Below are 15,361 nucleotides of genomic sequence, written 5' to 3' on the forward strand. Positions count from 1 at the left end.
GAGCGGTCAATTGCATGCTGTGTACATCTAAAATACGGTATCAGGTCACTTACCCCCCGGCCACTTACCCCCTGGCCATATACCCCCGGTCATTTACCCCCTGGTCACATACCCCCCTAGGCTATATACCCCCCAGGTCATTTACCCCCTCCCCATGATATCTTTGAAGAGTGAATGACAGGTGGACGCATTGAACCTGGAATTACCTCCTATACATCCATAATGATAGACTTTGAAATGCTATTAAAATGCACTTCACACTGTATTCTCCGATACTACATTACAAGGATGCTTTTATCATCTATCACAAGCAATCTACAGGAAAGTTCAAAATGAAGGCCTCCAGGTCCAATACCAGAATGATGTAGATATAAATATGTGTATTCGCTCCAAGGCAGCTCTCACATTCGTGCCTGTAAATGACATCGTGGAATCATTTGAGACGTTTTCAGATAACATACCTGAAGTCGCTCAACCAGTTGTGGACCATTTTGAAGACACGTACATTGGGCGACAACAACGTAGAGGTCGACGTGAACCGAGATTTTCTCATACAATGTGGAGTATTCACGAAAAAGCTGTTAACAATTTGCCTCGCACAAACAATAATGTTGAAGGATGGCACAGACACATGCAAGCAAACATCAGTGCCTACCATCTCAACTTCTGGCATTTCTTGATCATACTTCGTAGAGAGCAAGCACTAAATGAAGTCCCAATCACCCAATTGATAGCTGGTGAACCGGCATCAACACAAAGGCCAAAATATCGAGCTATACAGTAATGCAGAGACTACAGACAATAGTTGTGGACTATGATAATAGACCAATTTTTGAATTCTTACATGGTATAGCACACAATATTCAAATGTAACTTCATGATTGTCTAAAAATAAATGTCCATATATGTACTTGTTTTGCAAATACATGTAAATTACTGTCTGTTTGTATTAAAATAAAATTTCGTGATTAGATTGTAAATAAATGCATTTATTTTTAAGTGTCTTTTTAATTTTTCATTATTAACTACTAATTAAACCAATTAGCAAGTGGTTCATGTGATTTAAACCAAAGATTAACTGATTTAAGTTAAACTGTATTATGTGTTATGTGGGGGTACTTGACCTGGGGGGTATATAGCCTAGGGGGGTATGTGACCAGGGGTAAATGACCGGGGGTATATGGCCAGGGGGTAAGTGGCCAGGGGGTAAGTGACCTAAAATCCTAAAATACATTACTAAATGTTGCAGTTGTCAGTAATTTGTAAAACAAAGTATATAGTAGTTGGTTAGAGAGTGCGGAATCTGTTGCACAAAGTCAAAAGTCAAGGACCAATTGAGTTTTCTATCTTTCATACCGTGTTATTGCTTAAATCACATATAGACCAATTAGATGAATTTCAAATTACTTACAAATTGCTTTCATGTGCAATGTAATATTACTCAAAGTACATGTACTGATAAAAAATATATCTTGCATCTCCACAACACTTGTCATAAATCATCAGAAATGTGTAGGCTCAATGCTTATGATGCCTAGCACTTGGCCGAAAGAAGACAAAAAGCTAGCCTAGAGGAATATCAATTATTAATAATAGCCTGTGAGTTGCTTCTGATGAAGCAATATTTTAAGGATTTCCTACCAGGCCTTTTCTACACCAGTATTCACCAGGTGTTACAACATCAATACATGTGTTACAACATCAATACATGTGTTACAACATCAATACATGTGTTACAACATCAATACGTGTGTTAAAACATGCGTTACAGCATCAATACAAGAACAAATTACTCCCGAGTCCAAATCATTTGTTGCCTTGGGGATTAGGCAGCCCTATTTTTAGATGTTGCATACTCAGACCCTCTGCCGCTTGGGCCTTTTTGAGCCATTATCCTTTTCTGATGTGCAGTTACGTTGTTTTGCCAATTGTATACCAATATTGGGATACTAGAATTGTGTTCCATTCTTAGTAACTTCTTTAGATTTCCCATGTAAAATATATTCTTTGCTTGTTGTTGCAGCGGTGCAAAGCAATGCCAACCAGTATTTTGAGAAACTTCTAGTCATGTAGACCCTAATTTAAATTAATCATATTATTCTGTGATCATCTACGCTTGTAGATATATAGAACTTATTTGGTAAACAATGTTCCATAATGGGTCAGAAAATTAAAACTAAAAAATATCGAGATACAGATTGTTACAACTGTTGTTTGTTCGCTCACTTCTTCGAATCAGCAGTTATTAACCCATTCAGTACTTATTAGTTATCTGTTGACTGCCCCCCAATCCTAATTAATTTTTCAGTAGCCTTATAATAAAAATGGAGCTGCACGAAATTGAATACAACTACAGTAGTTTTCAAAATAATCTTGATTTGTTTTTTGCAGCTTAACGAAAACATTCCAGGCTACAATTTGATATAAATATCTGTGTACCTTTACAAATTCTACTAACCACAGTTTTTAATACTTACGCGAAAAATATCTTTGATCACAGTGAATTTTTATGTTTCAAAGTAGCTCACAAGCAATTTTTAGATAGTGACATTGTTGGACTATGTTAGATTGATAGGGAGCTTTATCAGCAGCAAATAAAAAAAGATTTTTCAATTGCAAGTAATAGAACAGGTGTTACGAGTTTCTAACCAACACTACGTCGCTGACAGTTTTATCAATTATATAATCGAACAGCTTGCTAATTTATATTGAAATGCATTGCAGAGGTTATTATGGATATATATATTATGCATAAAACAAGATAATAAGTTTCCAGCTAACAGACAATCACCAGCAAGGAAAGTATATGTAAAATACAGTAAAATATACTGTAAAAAATGCAGTAAAAATGAATGTGCATGAAAAAGAAACATTTTATACATGGTCGTATTTATAAAAAATGACGAGACATTGAGAGTTATTTGATGCCAACTACCCATGCACATTTGCTCCCATTATAAATTAATTGATGCAGTATTTTTTTTGCTTTAGTAGTTCTTGTAGTTCTACAAAAAAATCATAAAATTATTATTTATTATGGGATAATCAAGTGATAAGTTCTAAAAATCGATAAAGATCTAAATTTTATTTGGTTAAAAATGTTATAATCATGTGTATCATAAAAAAATCCATATCTTACACTGTTAGAATATAGTTTGTTCGAAATTCACAACAAAAATTTCAGCTTTATCTTTTTTTTCGGTAAAACTCTAAATATAGCCACATAAAACTTACCTTCTTCCATGAACAAGTTCTCATTTTCTTCTTAAACATTACTTTTGTTGCTATTTTTTTCCTCTTAGCTGATTACCACATCTGATTCACTTAAGAAGTTTGCCATCGTCCTAATCAACTTTTTCCAAAACAGCGATCAACAAATTTTCAGAACAGTTAATATCTATCACGTAATTTGTTAGTAAGAAATCTGAGAGCTGATTCGGGATCAGGCTCCAGGAGAACACAACTCTTCCCAAAATATTCGGGAACAGGCCTGAAAGGGTTTAAACTTAAAAATTAAAAAACTCAAATAACATGGTGTTCGTTAAATTTTGAGTCTATCGTTATATAGCGTGCAGCTGATTTTTGTTAGAAAAGTGCATTTAAAGACTCAGATAACAAGCATTAGCAATCATGATAGTAGAATGACTTGCAATGACCTGTGTGCATTGTTGATTCTTTATTATTTAAATGTCTGCTTTTTATTTAGGTCACACAATATATATTGATAGATGTAGGACTGCCTGGTTGCTGTTCATAAACTAGTGTGTCAGTAACAAAGAATAAAACATTGAAAGAAAATGCTTGCAGACATAGCAAATCTAATAGAAACATCACAGTAGCTTGTACTGTTGTCTTTACGGATTAAGAAAGCTATGATTTCAAGCCGGTTATATGTTCATTGCCTATCACTCTAAGTTCATAAAGTGTAAAAATATAAGATGTGATCTCTTGCTAGCTTTATCTCTGAGTTAATAGACTTAAGCTTCAGTAAACTGTTTGTAATTTACCACATTTCATAAGATGTGGCGCAGCTTATTTGCCAGACCTGCCCTCTCTAGTTGTCTTCTCTTTACTAAACGGACAACTCGTTTTAAAATAGCCTTTTGAGTTTGCAGTCTAGCACTTGAATGGTTTATTAATGCTTTTACGCATGAGTTATACTCTAGCGAGTTCGTATGGCGAGGATAAATTTAAGTAGTACATGCTACTATGAGTCGAAACTTTACCTAGTGTAGCCAATAGTCAAGCTAATCTGTATTCAAACAGAAATGGGTGCAAAATAAAAAAATTATTAATTAAAACTCAGATATTTAGTTTTTTTGTCGTCTGTTTATTACAAATTTGCGTGAATTAACTACTGCCGTGCTATAGTAGTCCTTTTGTTAGCCAAGCAACTGTCACTGTGAGAATCTGATTCAACGCCACTACCCTCGGTATCATCAAATCGTAACATGATTTTCATGAGAAGAGCTAAGATAATGAGTTTCACATGGTGTTTAGGGGAAATGATAGCACACATCACACACCTCACTTTAACCATGTCCTCTCGTGTCTACCTGGTTACTTATTCATTGCAGCGCACAAACTAGCGGAGTAAAACAACATATGCTTAACCATGTTTCGATTGGAGTCCTACATCACGCCGTTGGTCATGAACTATATTGACCGGTATGTTAAGCTGAAGTCTGAAGACTTTCAGATGTCATTATGGGGTGGTGCTGCAGTTCTAAACCAGCTGGATCTCAGACTTGAGGCTATTCAAACAGCTCTCAATCTACCCATACAGTTAACAAATGGCCATATAAGTGAACTAAAGATCCAGGTAAGTTGATATAATCTATATATCAGTGTTCATAGGGCTTTTGTTTATGGGCATCCGGCTATGCTCAGTTCTAGCGGTAAAGTTTTAGGAATGAAAAATCCACCCTTAGAGGATTTGATCTCGGAACCTCCAGGTCTACAGACCGGTGATTTATACCACTACAAAACAATGTCCAATTGACTGAGATGAAGAATGATTGTGATGACGTCCATTATATCGGTTAAAATACTCACACTCTAAGCGCTTGGGGTTATTAACTAGCATGGTTGATCATTACACGTCAAGATTATTAAACTGGCTTCAAACACAGCTATTGTTTTAGTAAAGATTTAATCTACTAGCTTACCCAGTAAGTTACTGAAATTCTTTAAATAATTATTTTATTAGGCTTTCGGATAGTCCTCCATATGAAACAATTTTCATATATGAACAACAATTTTAATGTTCCATTGTTAAACTCTCGTATTCGCAATAATATGTCAAATGTCGGTAATACAGAGTATTTTGAAAAACAAAAATCTTCTAAAAAATTCGTTGTTTTTGGTTCAATTGAGCTCAGGAAATTGTATATTTGTAGGTACCCTGGACAAAGCTTGGCTTCGAACCAGTTGTCGTTACAATAAAGACCATGGAATGTGTTCTGTCTTTAAGAAATACAGAAACGAGTAGCGAAACCAGTAGCACTGTTGACAGCTCTCTAAGTGTGAAAACGGCTCGTAAGACTAAGAAGCCCCAGAGTCAGAATCCAGATATACCACCAGGATATATACAGAGTCTTCTCAACAGGTACGTCTCATCCAGGTTGAATCCCAGTAAGTATTGTGAGGTCTCAGTCTAATATCTACATTAGAGTCAGTCTAGGTCTGATAGCTGCTGTATTGATACTATGCTCTCTACTTTGTCTTGTCTAAGTTGGAGTCTAGGTCTTATAGCATCTGTAAGGGGAGCTTTATTTTATATGCCCTGTGTAAGGTGGGTTTAAGTAGTAACGGTGCATCTTAGGTCGGTACAACGTGCATACAACGTGCATACAACGCATGCGCAACGGACATACAAGGCACTGGCACTGCACAAACATTGTGGATACAACGCGCATACACTATCATCACAACGAACATACAACGGTCAATAGAAAATAATTAGAATACTTTGTGTAATGTTTTAGACCTGTTTTATTAACAGACTATAAATATAAATAGAATATTGAATAATTCTATTATATTTTATATAATAGAATTATTATATAAAATAATAAATTAATATAAAATTATATAAAATAATAATATATATATATTATTACACATTAATATTATTAATAATATTAATGTGTTAACAGTGTCACGTTGTGGCGCATGCGTTGTTAATTACTTGTGTCAGCGTTGTATCCACAATGTTTGTGCGTTGCAAGTGCCCTGTATGTCTGTTGCGCATTCGTTGTATGCGTGCTGTACCGACCAAAGATGCAGCGTTACCGTTCAAGTCTCTGATATCTTGTATAAGGTGGGCTTAAGTCCCTGATACTGTGTGTGGGGTGAAGTCTGTGTAAAGTAGGGTCATAATGTTACACCTTATTCTGGCGGTGTCTGATCCTTATGGTGTGCGTATAGACCTTATGTTTAATACCTGTAATACCTCGTTTAAGGTAGGTTCTAGGTATTAGACCTCGTGTCTGGTGGAACCTTTTATAGGGTGAGTGTCTCCTGCCAGGAGTAAGGTGCAGCCTTTTCCCCGTGTAGTGCTTGACATAAGTTTTATATCCTGCCTATGATGGAGCTGGAGGGGATTTTTTATGTTTAATAAAGTTGGGAGTCGTATGTCTATCCTTTATGTATAATTTATATGTATATCCTATTTGTATATCCTATGTAGCCTTGGACCTAAGTCTAATAATCTAATCTTTTGTCTTCTACACTTTAATGACCATGTTTTACAAGTTCCATTAACCTGTATTATTTTAAACTATTATGTCCCTGCTTGGCTTTTCTTGTGTTGTCCATATTTCAAAAAGATAGCCATTTATCTGTTTGACTGCGAGCTTTGTTTTTATAGAATTTTTAAAAAATAATCTCCACAATATGTTTTATATTCCATGTGACACTGGACATGCGTAGCACCCATGTCAAAAATGCTTGTAACTCAAAGTATATAGATCAGTTGCATATTATTTTATTTTAGTAACTATTGATAAGAAATACTATTTTATTGGTTGTTGCTTTTTCTTTGGTGTATTCAATGGTCTCACATTGTGTTTTGGAGTAGTCAATGGTCTCAAACTGTGTTTTGGTGTATTCAATGGTCTCACACTGTGTTTTGGTGTATTCAATAGTCTCACACTGTGTTTTGGAGTATTCAATGGTCTCACACTGTGTTTTGGAGTAGTCAATGGTCTCACACTGTGTTTTGTAGTAGTCAATGGCCTCGCACTGTGTTTTGGAGTATTCAATGGTCTCACACTGTGTTTTGAAGTATTCAATGGTCTCCCACTGTGTTTTGGAGTATTCAATGGTCTCACATTGTGTTTTGGAGTATTCAATGGTCTCACATTGTGTTTTGGAGTATTCAATGGTCTCACACTGTGTTTTGGAGTAGTCAATGGTTTCACGCTGTGTTTTGGAGTATTCAATGGTCTCACACTGTGTTTTGAAGTATTCAATGGTCTCCCACTGTGTTTTGGAGTATTCAATGGTCTCACATTGTGTTTTGGAGTATTCAATGGTCTCACACTGTGTTTTGGTGTATTCAATGGTCTCACACTGTGTTTTGAAGTATTCAATGGTCTCCCACTGTGTTTTGGAGTATTCAATGGTCCACATTTTGTTTTAGAGTATTCAATGGTCTCACACTGTGTTTTGGAGTATTCAATGGCCTCACACTGTGTTTTGGAGTATTCAGTGGTCTCACATTGTGTTTTGGAGTAGTCAATGGTCTCACACTGTGTTTTGGAGTAGTCAATGGTCTCACACTGTGTTTTGGAGTATTCAATGGTCTCACACTGTGTTTTGGAGTAGTCAATGGTCTCACATTGTGTTTTGGTGTATTCAATGGTCTCACACTGTGTTTTGAAGTATTCAATGGTCTCCCACTGTGTTTTGGAGTATTCAATGGTCCACATTGTGTTTTAGAGTATTCAATGGTCTCACACTGTGTTTTGGAGTAGTCAATGGTCTCACACTGTGTTTTGGAGTATTCAATGATCTCACACTGTGTTTTGGAGTATTCAATAGTCTCACACTGTTGCTGAGTCTTCTGTAGTTTCACAGAAGACTCTTTGAAACTACTCGCGTTTCGACTACTTGAAAGTTGTCGAGCTTATCAGATTTAGTGAACATTCAGACTAAAAAATTTTCTACATACATGTACTTATATTGTTGATTTGATGACAAGTTGTTTCGTTAAAGAATAATGCTATAAGTTATAAGAATGTATTGTTATGTTATTGTTATGTTATAAGAATAATTCGAGAACTAGGTGTGTTTCTCTAGACTTACAACTTGCACAACTTCTAATATAATTGCCATGTATCCCAATTATAATGGTGAAACAATTACTATGAGTTATGGTAAAATATTTTCATTTAAATTATGTGCTAAATCTGAATAGTAAGTGTTCTGTAATGTTTTTACGTTATGATAATCTTTTTGGAATGTTGATGAAACAATATATTATGTTGGTGAATAACTCTGACATGAGGGCACGGTTTGATGGGTTAGGGGAGCGCTTTATTCTTGTGCGTTACATCATCAGTATTATTGCACCTTTTTTAGTTTTTTCCATCGGTTAACCGTCAGGTGCGACAGGTGTTCGTATTTATATGCGTTTCATACTGTATGTAAATCATAATTTTTGTGTACTTCTCATGAAACTTTTCTTATTCTATGTACTGTTTTATGTATACCTATGTAAGATGTCATGTCAGCAAAAAAGACCAAATCTGTACAGCGTCTACCAAAGACTTTTCGATCTTAGTGCAGCACCAGCTCAATCTGATCACCTTTACGGTGCATCACACTTTTCAGGCATCGAGTCGATCACCTTCACAGCGCATCACAATTGTCAGGCATGGAAATGATCACCTTCACAACGCATCGCAATTGTCAGGCATGGAATCGATCACATTCACAGTGCATCGCACTTGTCAGGCTTAGAATCGATCACCTTTGCATCACACTTGTCAGGCATAAAATCAATCACCTTTACAGCGCATCACACTTTTCAGGCATAGAATCGATCATCTTCACAATGCATCACACTTGTCAGACATGTAATCGATCACCTTCACAGCACATCACACTTGTCAAGCATGGAATCGATCACCTTCACGGCGCATAACCCTTTTCAGGCATAGAATCGATCACCTTCACGGCACATAACACTTGTCAAGCATGGAATCGATCACCTTCACGGCGCATCACACTTGTCAGGCATAGAATCGATCACCTTCACAACGCATCACACTGGTCAGGTATAGAGTTGATCACTTTCACAGCGCATCACACTTCTCAGGCATGAAATCGATCACTTTCACAGCGCATCACACTTATCAGGCATGGAATCGATTACCTTCACACACATCATACTTGTCAGATAAAATAGTGGTGTTCTACAACATAAAAACCACTTTCAGGATGATTGTACAATATGTTTTATTGTAAACCATCTTTACAATAAACTGTCTTTCCTTATTAACTGTCTAATGTATATGATTCATGTCTTTCCTTAGTAACTGTCTAATGTATATGATTTATGTCTTTCCTTATTAACTGTCTAATGTATATGATTTATGTCTTTCCTTATTAACTGTCTAATGTATATGATTTATGTCTTTCCTTATTAACTGTCTAATGTATATGATTTTTGTCTTTCCTTATTAACTGTCTAATGTATATGATTTATGTCTTTCCTTATTAACTGTCTAATGTATATGATTTATGTCTTTCCTTATTAACTGTCTAATGTATATGATTTATGTCTTTCCTTATTAACTGTCTAATGTATATGATTTATGTCTTTCCTTATTAACTGTCTAATGTATATGATTCATGTCTTTCCTTATTAACTGTCTAATGTATATGATTCATGTCTTTCCTTATTAACTGTCTAATGTATATGATTCATGTCTTTCCTTATTAACTGTCTAATGTATATGATTCACGTCTTTCCTTATTAACTGTCTAATGTATATGATTTATGTCTTTCCTTATTAACTGTCTAATATATATGATTTATGTCTTTCCTTATTAACTGTCTAATGTATATGATTTATGTCTTTCCTTATTAACTGTCTAATGTATATGATTTATGTTTCACAAATTATCTGGCTTGAAATATTCTCAACATTCTATAAGGTTGTAAGACTATTTCTGATCAATTAGATCAAAATCACCATTAATTTTATTACGACATACAAGTTATTGTTAATACAATAATATGAAACTATAAATCTCTTTGCTTCTGCTAAACTTTATTCATCTTAGCAGGTAAAATCAAATATTATAATTAGACACCCATACCGTTCTTCTGAACCCCTTTAATAAATTCAAAGAAAATATTTGACTCATAGGATCATGCAAAGCAATACATATCGTTATTGCTTTGCATAGACATTGTAGTTGTTTTCTCCTTCGGTATGTAAGACACTGAACAAGGCTTTAGCATCCTCTAGAACACCTTGGTAATACCTAAAAATCTACTCACACAGAAATGAACATCACTTCATCTATTCAAGTCAACTAACATTGTCCAGCTCATTAAAACTCAAATTGGTGCTAAACATTCACTGTTTAACTTTGTTTTTTCTGACAGCTCGCAGTTGAAAATTTCTGTGGCGTGATTGCGTGTTACATTGTATGAGAAGCTGCTGTTGCTATAGTTTTTGGGTTTTAAATACAACTACTAGAGTTGTTTTTGCAGAATTGAGTGAGTAGTGATCAGCTAGTATATGACATAGTTGGAATATTTTTGTTTGCGCATGTACATCTATTGCATTAGTTTGGGGTGAAAAGAAGCTAATCGATTATTTTTTAAACTTGTTTTTGTGAACTATCAAAACAATAAACAAATGAAGGTGTTCGCCAGGATTTTTATAAACCTGTTTACCTGACTTTCAGAATTGTCAACAATGTGAACATTGTGGTGGAGAACCTGATATTAAAGTTTGTCGAGGAGGATATTGTCTTCTCCATGAACATAAAGACAATGGAAATCTTCAGTGTTAATGCCGAGTGGAAACGAGCGTTCGCTGATCTTTCGGCTCCTGATTTTGTGCTTCGCAGACTCATAGAGTTTACTGACCTCACTGTGTGTCTAGATAAAGTTAACCTTACCGATGGAAAAATAGAAGTGTACCAAGATCCTCTGATATACCGGTGCTCTCTCACTACCAGAGTACACACCAAGTATGACAACTTGCATAGCTCTATGCCGTCTACAACAAAGATACACACTATGTGTGAGGAGCTAAATCTCTCTCTCACAGACACACAACTCCCGATGTTTGCTAGGCTGTTAGAGCTCATGCTCGCTATATATTATGGTGACATTGAGCTCTCCAGTAATAAGCCAACACAGGATGAGCAACCCGATTCTCCTCAAATGAAAAGTGAGTTAGCTAGAGCTTGCGACTTTAGCGTAATAACATGTTTTTGTCGTTGTGAACTCAATTAACTTACAACTCAATCATATAACTTTCATCCCAAATCTTGACAAGAGCATGCTGATGTCCATTAGCAGCGAATCAATGTTAATGGCTGCTACTAGCAGTTTTGTACAACTGGGTAAAATTTAGGCATTAAAGGTTGACTTGCAACAAAATTCACATTATAGTTATTTGGTATTAAAAGATTCACCATGTCTTACTCTGTTGTGTTGTAGGTGTCAAATACGTGGAAATGTGATTACCAGCTCTTAAAAGCTCAAAAACGAAAAGCCGCCGTAGATTGGAATCTGTTTATTTATCTGACGTAGTCATTCCAGTTTGGTTATCGTCTTGTCACGTATGTTCTCACGTGAATTGAAAGGCCAATAAAAAGCTTAATGTAAAACTTATCGTAGCACTAGTTTATGACAAACACTTCGGATTTTACCGAAGACCCCGTATCAAATATAGATGCTCGCTACTTTACAGTTTTGTTTCGGCATTATTCAATCGTCAAGTCGTAATCTGATCACGTGACACAATACTTCGCAAATAATTTTTGCAGCACTTTTCGATTATCACAGGTAACCAACAGGCTCGTCATGATTATCAGACAATGATATATACTCCTTCGAGGTAAGGTTAAAAAGTTTAACGATTTTTCACGGTAAGTTATAAGATATCAGTGCTAAAAGTGACAGCATTACAATGACGATAAAACAGGCGCGTAAAAACAATAGACATCGTTTTATTGAATGCGTGAAGTATATTTGTGAAAATATTTCGACGAATGAGGTTGCATGAAAGTGTAAACAGAAACCATCCTGTAACAACTACGTCATATTTGAGCTTTTTGAGCTACGGCGGTCTTTGTGGCTGCGATTAACTGTTCGTTTTTGAGCTTTTAAGAGCTTGTAATCACATTCCCACGTCTTTTGCACCTACAACATATCAGAGTAAGACATGGTGAATCTTTTGATACCTAATAACAGTAATGTGAATTTTATTGCAAGTCAACCTTTAAGGTTAATATACTGCATGTTCTGTTTGATTGGCAGACATGGAAGAGGTGAGTCCTACACCTGAAGCATCTGAAAAGGTTGGCTGGGCCTCATGGGCGTGGTCTATGGTACCGCAAGTCTTACCTGAGGAAGACGAAGACAGCACGGGAAGCTCTAGTGAAGACCTAGAGTCCGTGTCTAAACCGTCACCACCTGTGTTTGATATTAGCTTTTACAATAGAAAAGCAACTCTCACTATTAAGGTGGGTCATGCTCTTCTCCCTCATATGCAGTATACCAGCCACGCAGATTCATTCCATAAATTACTGGAAAGTGAACCTTCCTTATCGCGCTGCCTAGTCTCAGCAATCAGGGAAAAGTTCCTTCCTATTTTTTAAAAACATTATCTTGTTCTAAAGAACTTGTAATAAATAATTCTATATTATTCTATGATCAAATTATATATTGTCTCTGATGTTGGTTTAGCCTTACATCTTTGTAAACTTCAGCTCTCTAGGTACATGCACTCTAAGTCTGTGAAAGCATCTGGAGCTAAGGTTCTGTTTGAGCCATTAGCTGAACTCAAGACAGAAGGTATGGCTTTGGAGATTCTCGTTAAAGGAATGATATTCCTGGACGTCCAGTTCGGTATGACTAAAGCCACCATCTCCGGGGTTGGTGATTGCATCTGTGGAGTCGCCGCTACCAAGTCTTCACAGGTCAGTGGTCAACATGCTACCCTTGACTGTCTCTTACACAATGGCTTTATTTCTATAGATGTACACTATGTATAACCTGTCCCGAAAAAACCAGGAATGTTGTACAAGTTAATGATTTGCATGTTTTAGTATTTCCTTAAAACCATATCTCTTTTACTCATTTTATTATTCATTTCAACACTTAGATTAATTAGCAAGACTTCAACTGCATGTAAATTGAGAAAAATTCAATTAAACTGGGCTCTTAAAGAATCGTTGCAATTATTTGATTACATCTATGGTTCACATAGTTATGTTGATTTATCTCACTGGGAGACCCTTGGTATCAATACGATCAGTAGGAGGCAACTAAAGATATATCGTGTCGCAGCATAATTAGAGGAAATATAGTCGTCTATAAAAGGCTATTAAATGTCCAAATCATTGCTCACGGTTGCATTTTAAAGACCAGTTGTGGCTTGAAAAAATGTAACTTTTAACTTCCGGTTTAAATTTTTACAAATCCATTTAGTAGTGGTTTTAGCAACAAAAATTTTCCGTTTAGGTTGCTCTGGTTTTTAAATGTTTTCCTTTCATTTGCATTGCTAGTGTAAAATTCTAAACCTGGGCAGTATTCTGGGCTTTGGTCTTTTACATACATAAATTTTTTCGGGCAATCAGTGTCATGCACGATGATACATCGCCTTTCATTTGAGTCAGTTTATGTTAGTTTATGTACATATTCATATTTGATGCTATTTTTGTAAGTTCTATCTCTATTATAGAACTATTTTCTGTTTTTTTGTTAGTTGTTAAAACAACAATAGCAATCTTTTAAGTTATTTGGTTCATATACTTGTTTAGTTTTGCGTCAAGCAGTACCTAGTTATAATACAGTCAGTTCCATATGTGGAGGAAAGGTTCTATGAAAGGTACAATTTTGTTACGTGTCATCAAATACATTGATGTTCTTTTCTTTCAAATCTCTTCTTTTATTAGGCAACTCTGATTCTGGAAGGTGGATGTGGAGAGAGCAAGCAAAGCCTTCACTACCTCACAGGTTGTCTGTTTGACAAGAGCCGTCATCACAGCGCCATCAGCACTCACATTTTTGACTACGAGCGACACAGCGCTAGGTACAAAGAATCGTGGGCTGTCGAGAGGTTCGGAGCACTTTGGATCAACTACCTCTGGATTGAGGAGCCTCCCCCAACCCTTACTATTGGTATGAATCGCTTAGTTCAGCTGTCTGGGGCTGATTGTTCGTATTGGTTATAGACTTGCAGTGAGTATGTAGTGCAAAATTATCCTTAACAGTGATCTTCCATCTTGTATAAAATACGATGTACCTTATTGGCAATCTGAAGCATGCGATTATTTCATCAGATCCGAGCAATGACAGCAACATACAGCCAGATTTCGTCGATGAGTCAACCCATATGAAGTTCTGGTTTCATCAAGTCGTCCTCAACTACAACAGTGACACAAAACATCGACTTGATAAGTTGCTCTTCTGCCTTTCTGATCACACATACGAACCTTATGCAAAGCGCACACCTGGTTAGTTATACATGTACTTTTGCAGTAGCTGGCCATCTCCACAACCTATCTTAACTTCCTATGAAACTTGACAAGTCCTTGGCATAGTGTGTGTGTTGAGAGTGAGTTCTAGAGGCATGAATAAACTCGTCCAATTGGTTTACAAAATGCCTGAAAGCCATGATATGATCTGCTTGATGAAGTCTATTGATGGTCTACTAGTCATCCATTGCCTGTGGACTTTTCTGTTTGATTTCTGTTTGCTGAGTTATGCTCTCCTACCGCTCTATTGTAAGGTTATCTGAAATTCATAAGTTTAATGATGCATAGGTAATTGAAGTGTTATGTTTTAATAACTGATATTTGTAGAGGTTGTGGACCCAACCAGGCCTACTCTAACAACTCAACAGATTAAAGCCTTAGAAAGTTTCATTCCTGTCAAAGATCTACATTTAGCATTTCTCAGGTGTCGCATCAATATCTACTCTGCCAGCCATCCTGACATAGATGTCACATTACCAAAGACATCTAGAGGTCTGTATGTTGCTTGCAGTGTTTTTGTCGAGGCAAAGGTTTTTATTTAGAAAACTGAAAACCTTGTTAGTTTTTTAAATGGTAACACTAGTGACGTACTCAACTTGTGGTTGGAGTACTAAAGACTGGCAAT

The 15,361-nt window shown here is 36.1% G+C and overlaps 1 protein-coding gene across 1 annotated transcript in view; it reads left to right on the top strand.

The window, feature by feature from the left end:
* Positions 1–15,361, top strand: part of LOC137391846 (intermembrane lipid transfer protein VPS13B-like) — a 65,253-nt gene that overhangs the window by 2,781 nt on the left and 47,111 nt on the right. The window contains exons 2-9 of the mRNA XM_068078391.1: positions 4,578–4,822; positions 5,400–5,608; positions 10,930–11,420; positions 12,515–12,720; positions 12,967–13,176; positions 14,155–14,420; positions 14,558–14,715; positions 15,064–15,228. Coding sequence (XP_067934492.1) covers positions 4,616–4,822; positions 5,400–5,608; positions 10,930–11,420; positions 12,515–12,720; positions 12,967–13,176; positions 14,155–14,420; positions 14,558–14,715; positions 15,064–15,228 — 1,912 coding nt within the window. The 5' untranslated portion in view covers positions 4,578–4,615. The remainder of the gene's footprint in view (positions 1–4,577; positions 4,823–5,399; positions 5,609–10,929; positions 11,421–12,514; positions 12,721–12,966; positions 13,177–14,154; positions 14,421–14,557; positions 14,716–15,063; positions 15,229–15,361) is intronic.

This window comes from Watersipora subatra, chromosome 1 (assembly GCF_963576615.1).
Source record: "Watersipora subatra chromosome 1, tzWatSuba1.1, whole genome shotgun sequence".
Lineage (NCBI taxonomy): Eukaryota > Metazoa > Bryozoa > Gymnolaemata > Cheilostomatida > Watersiporidae > Watersipora > Watersipora subatra.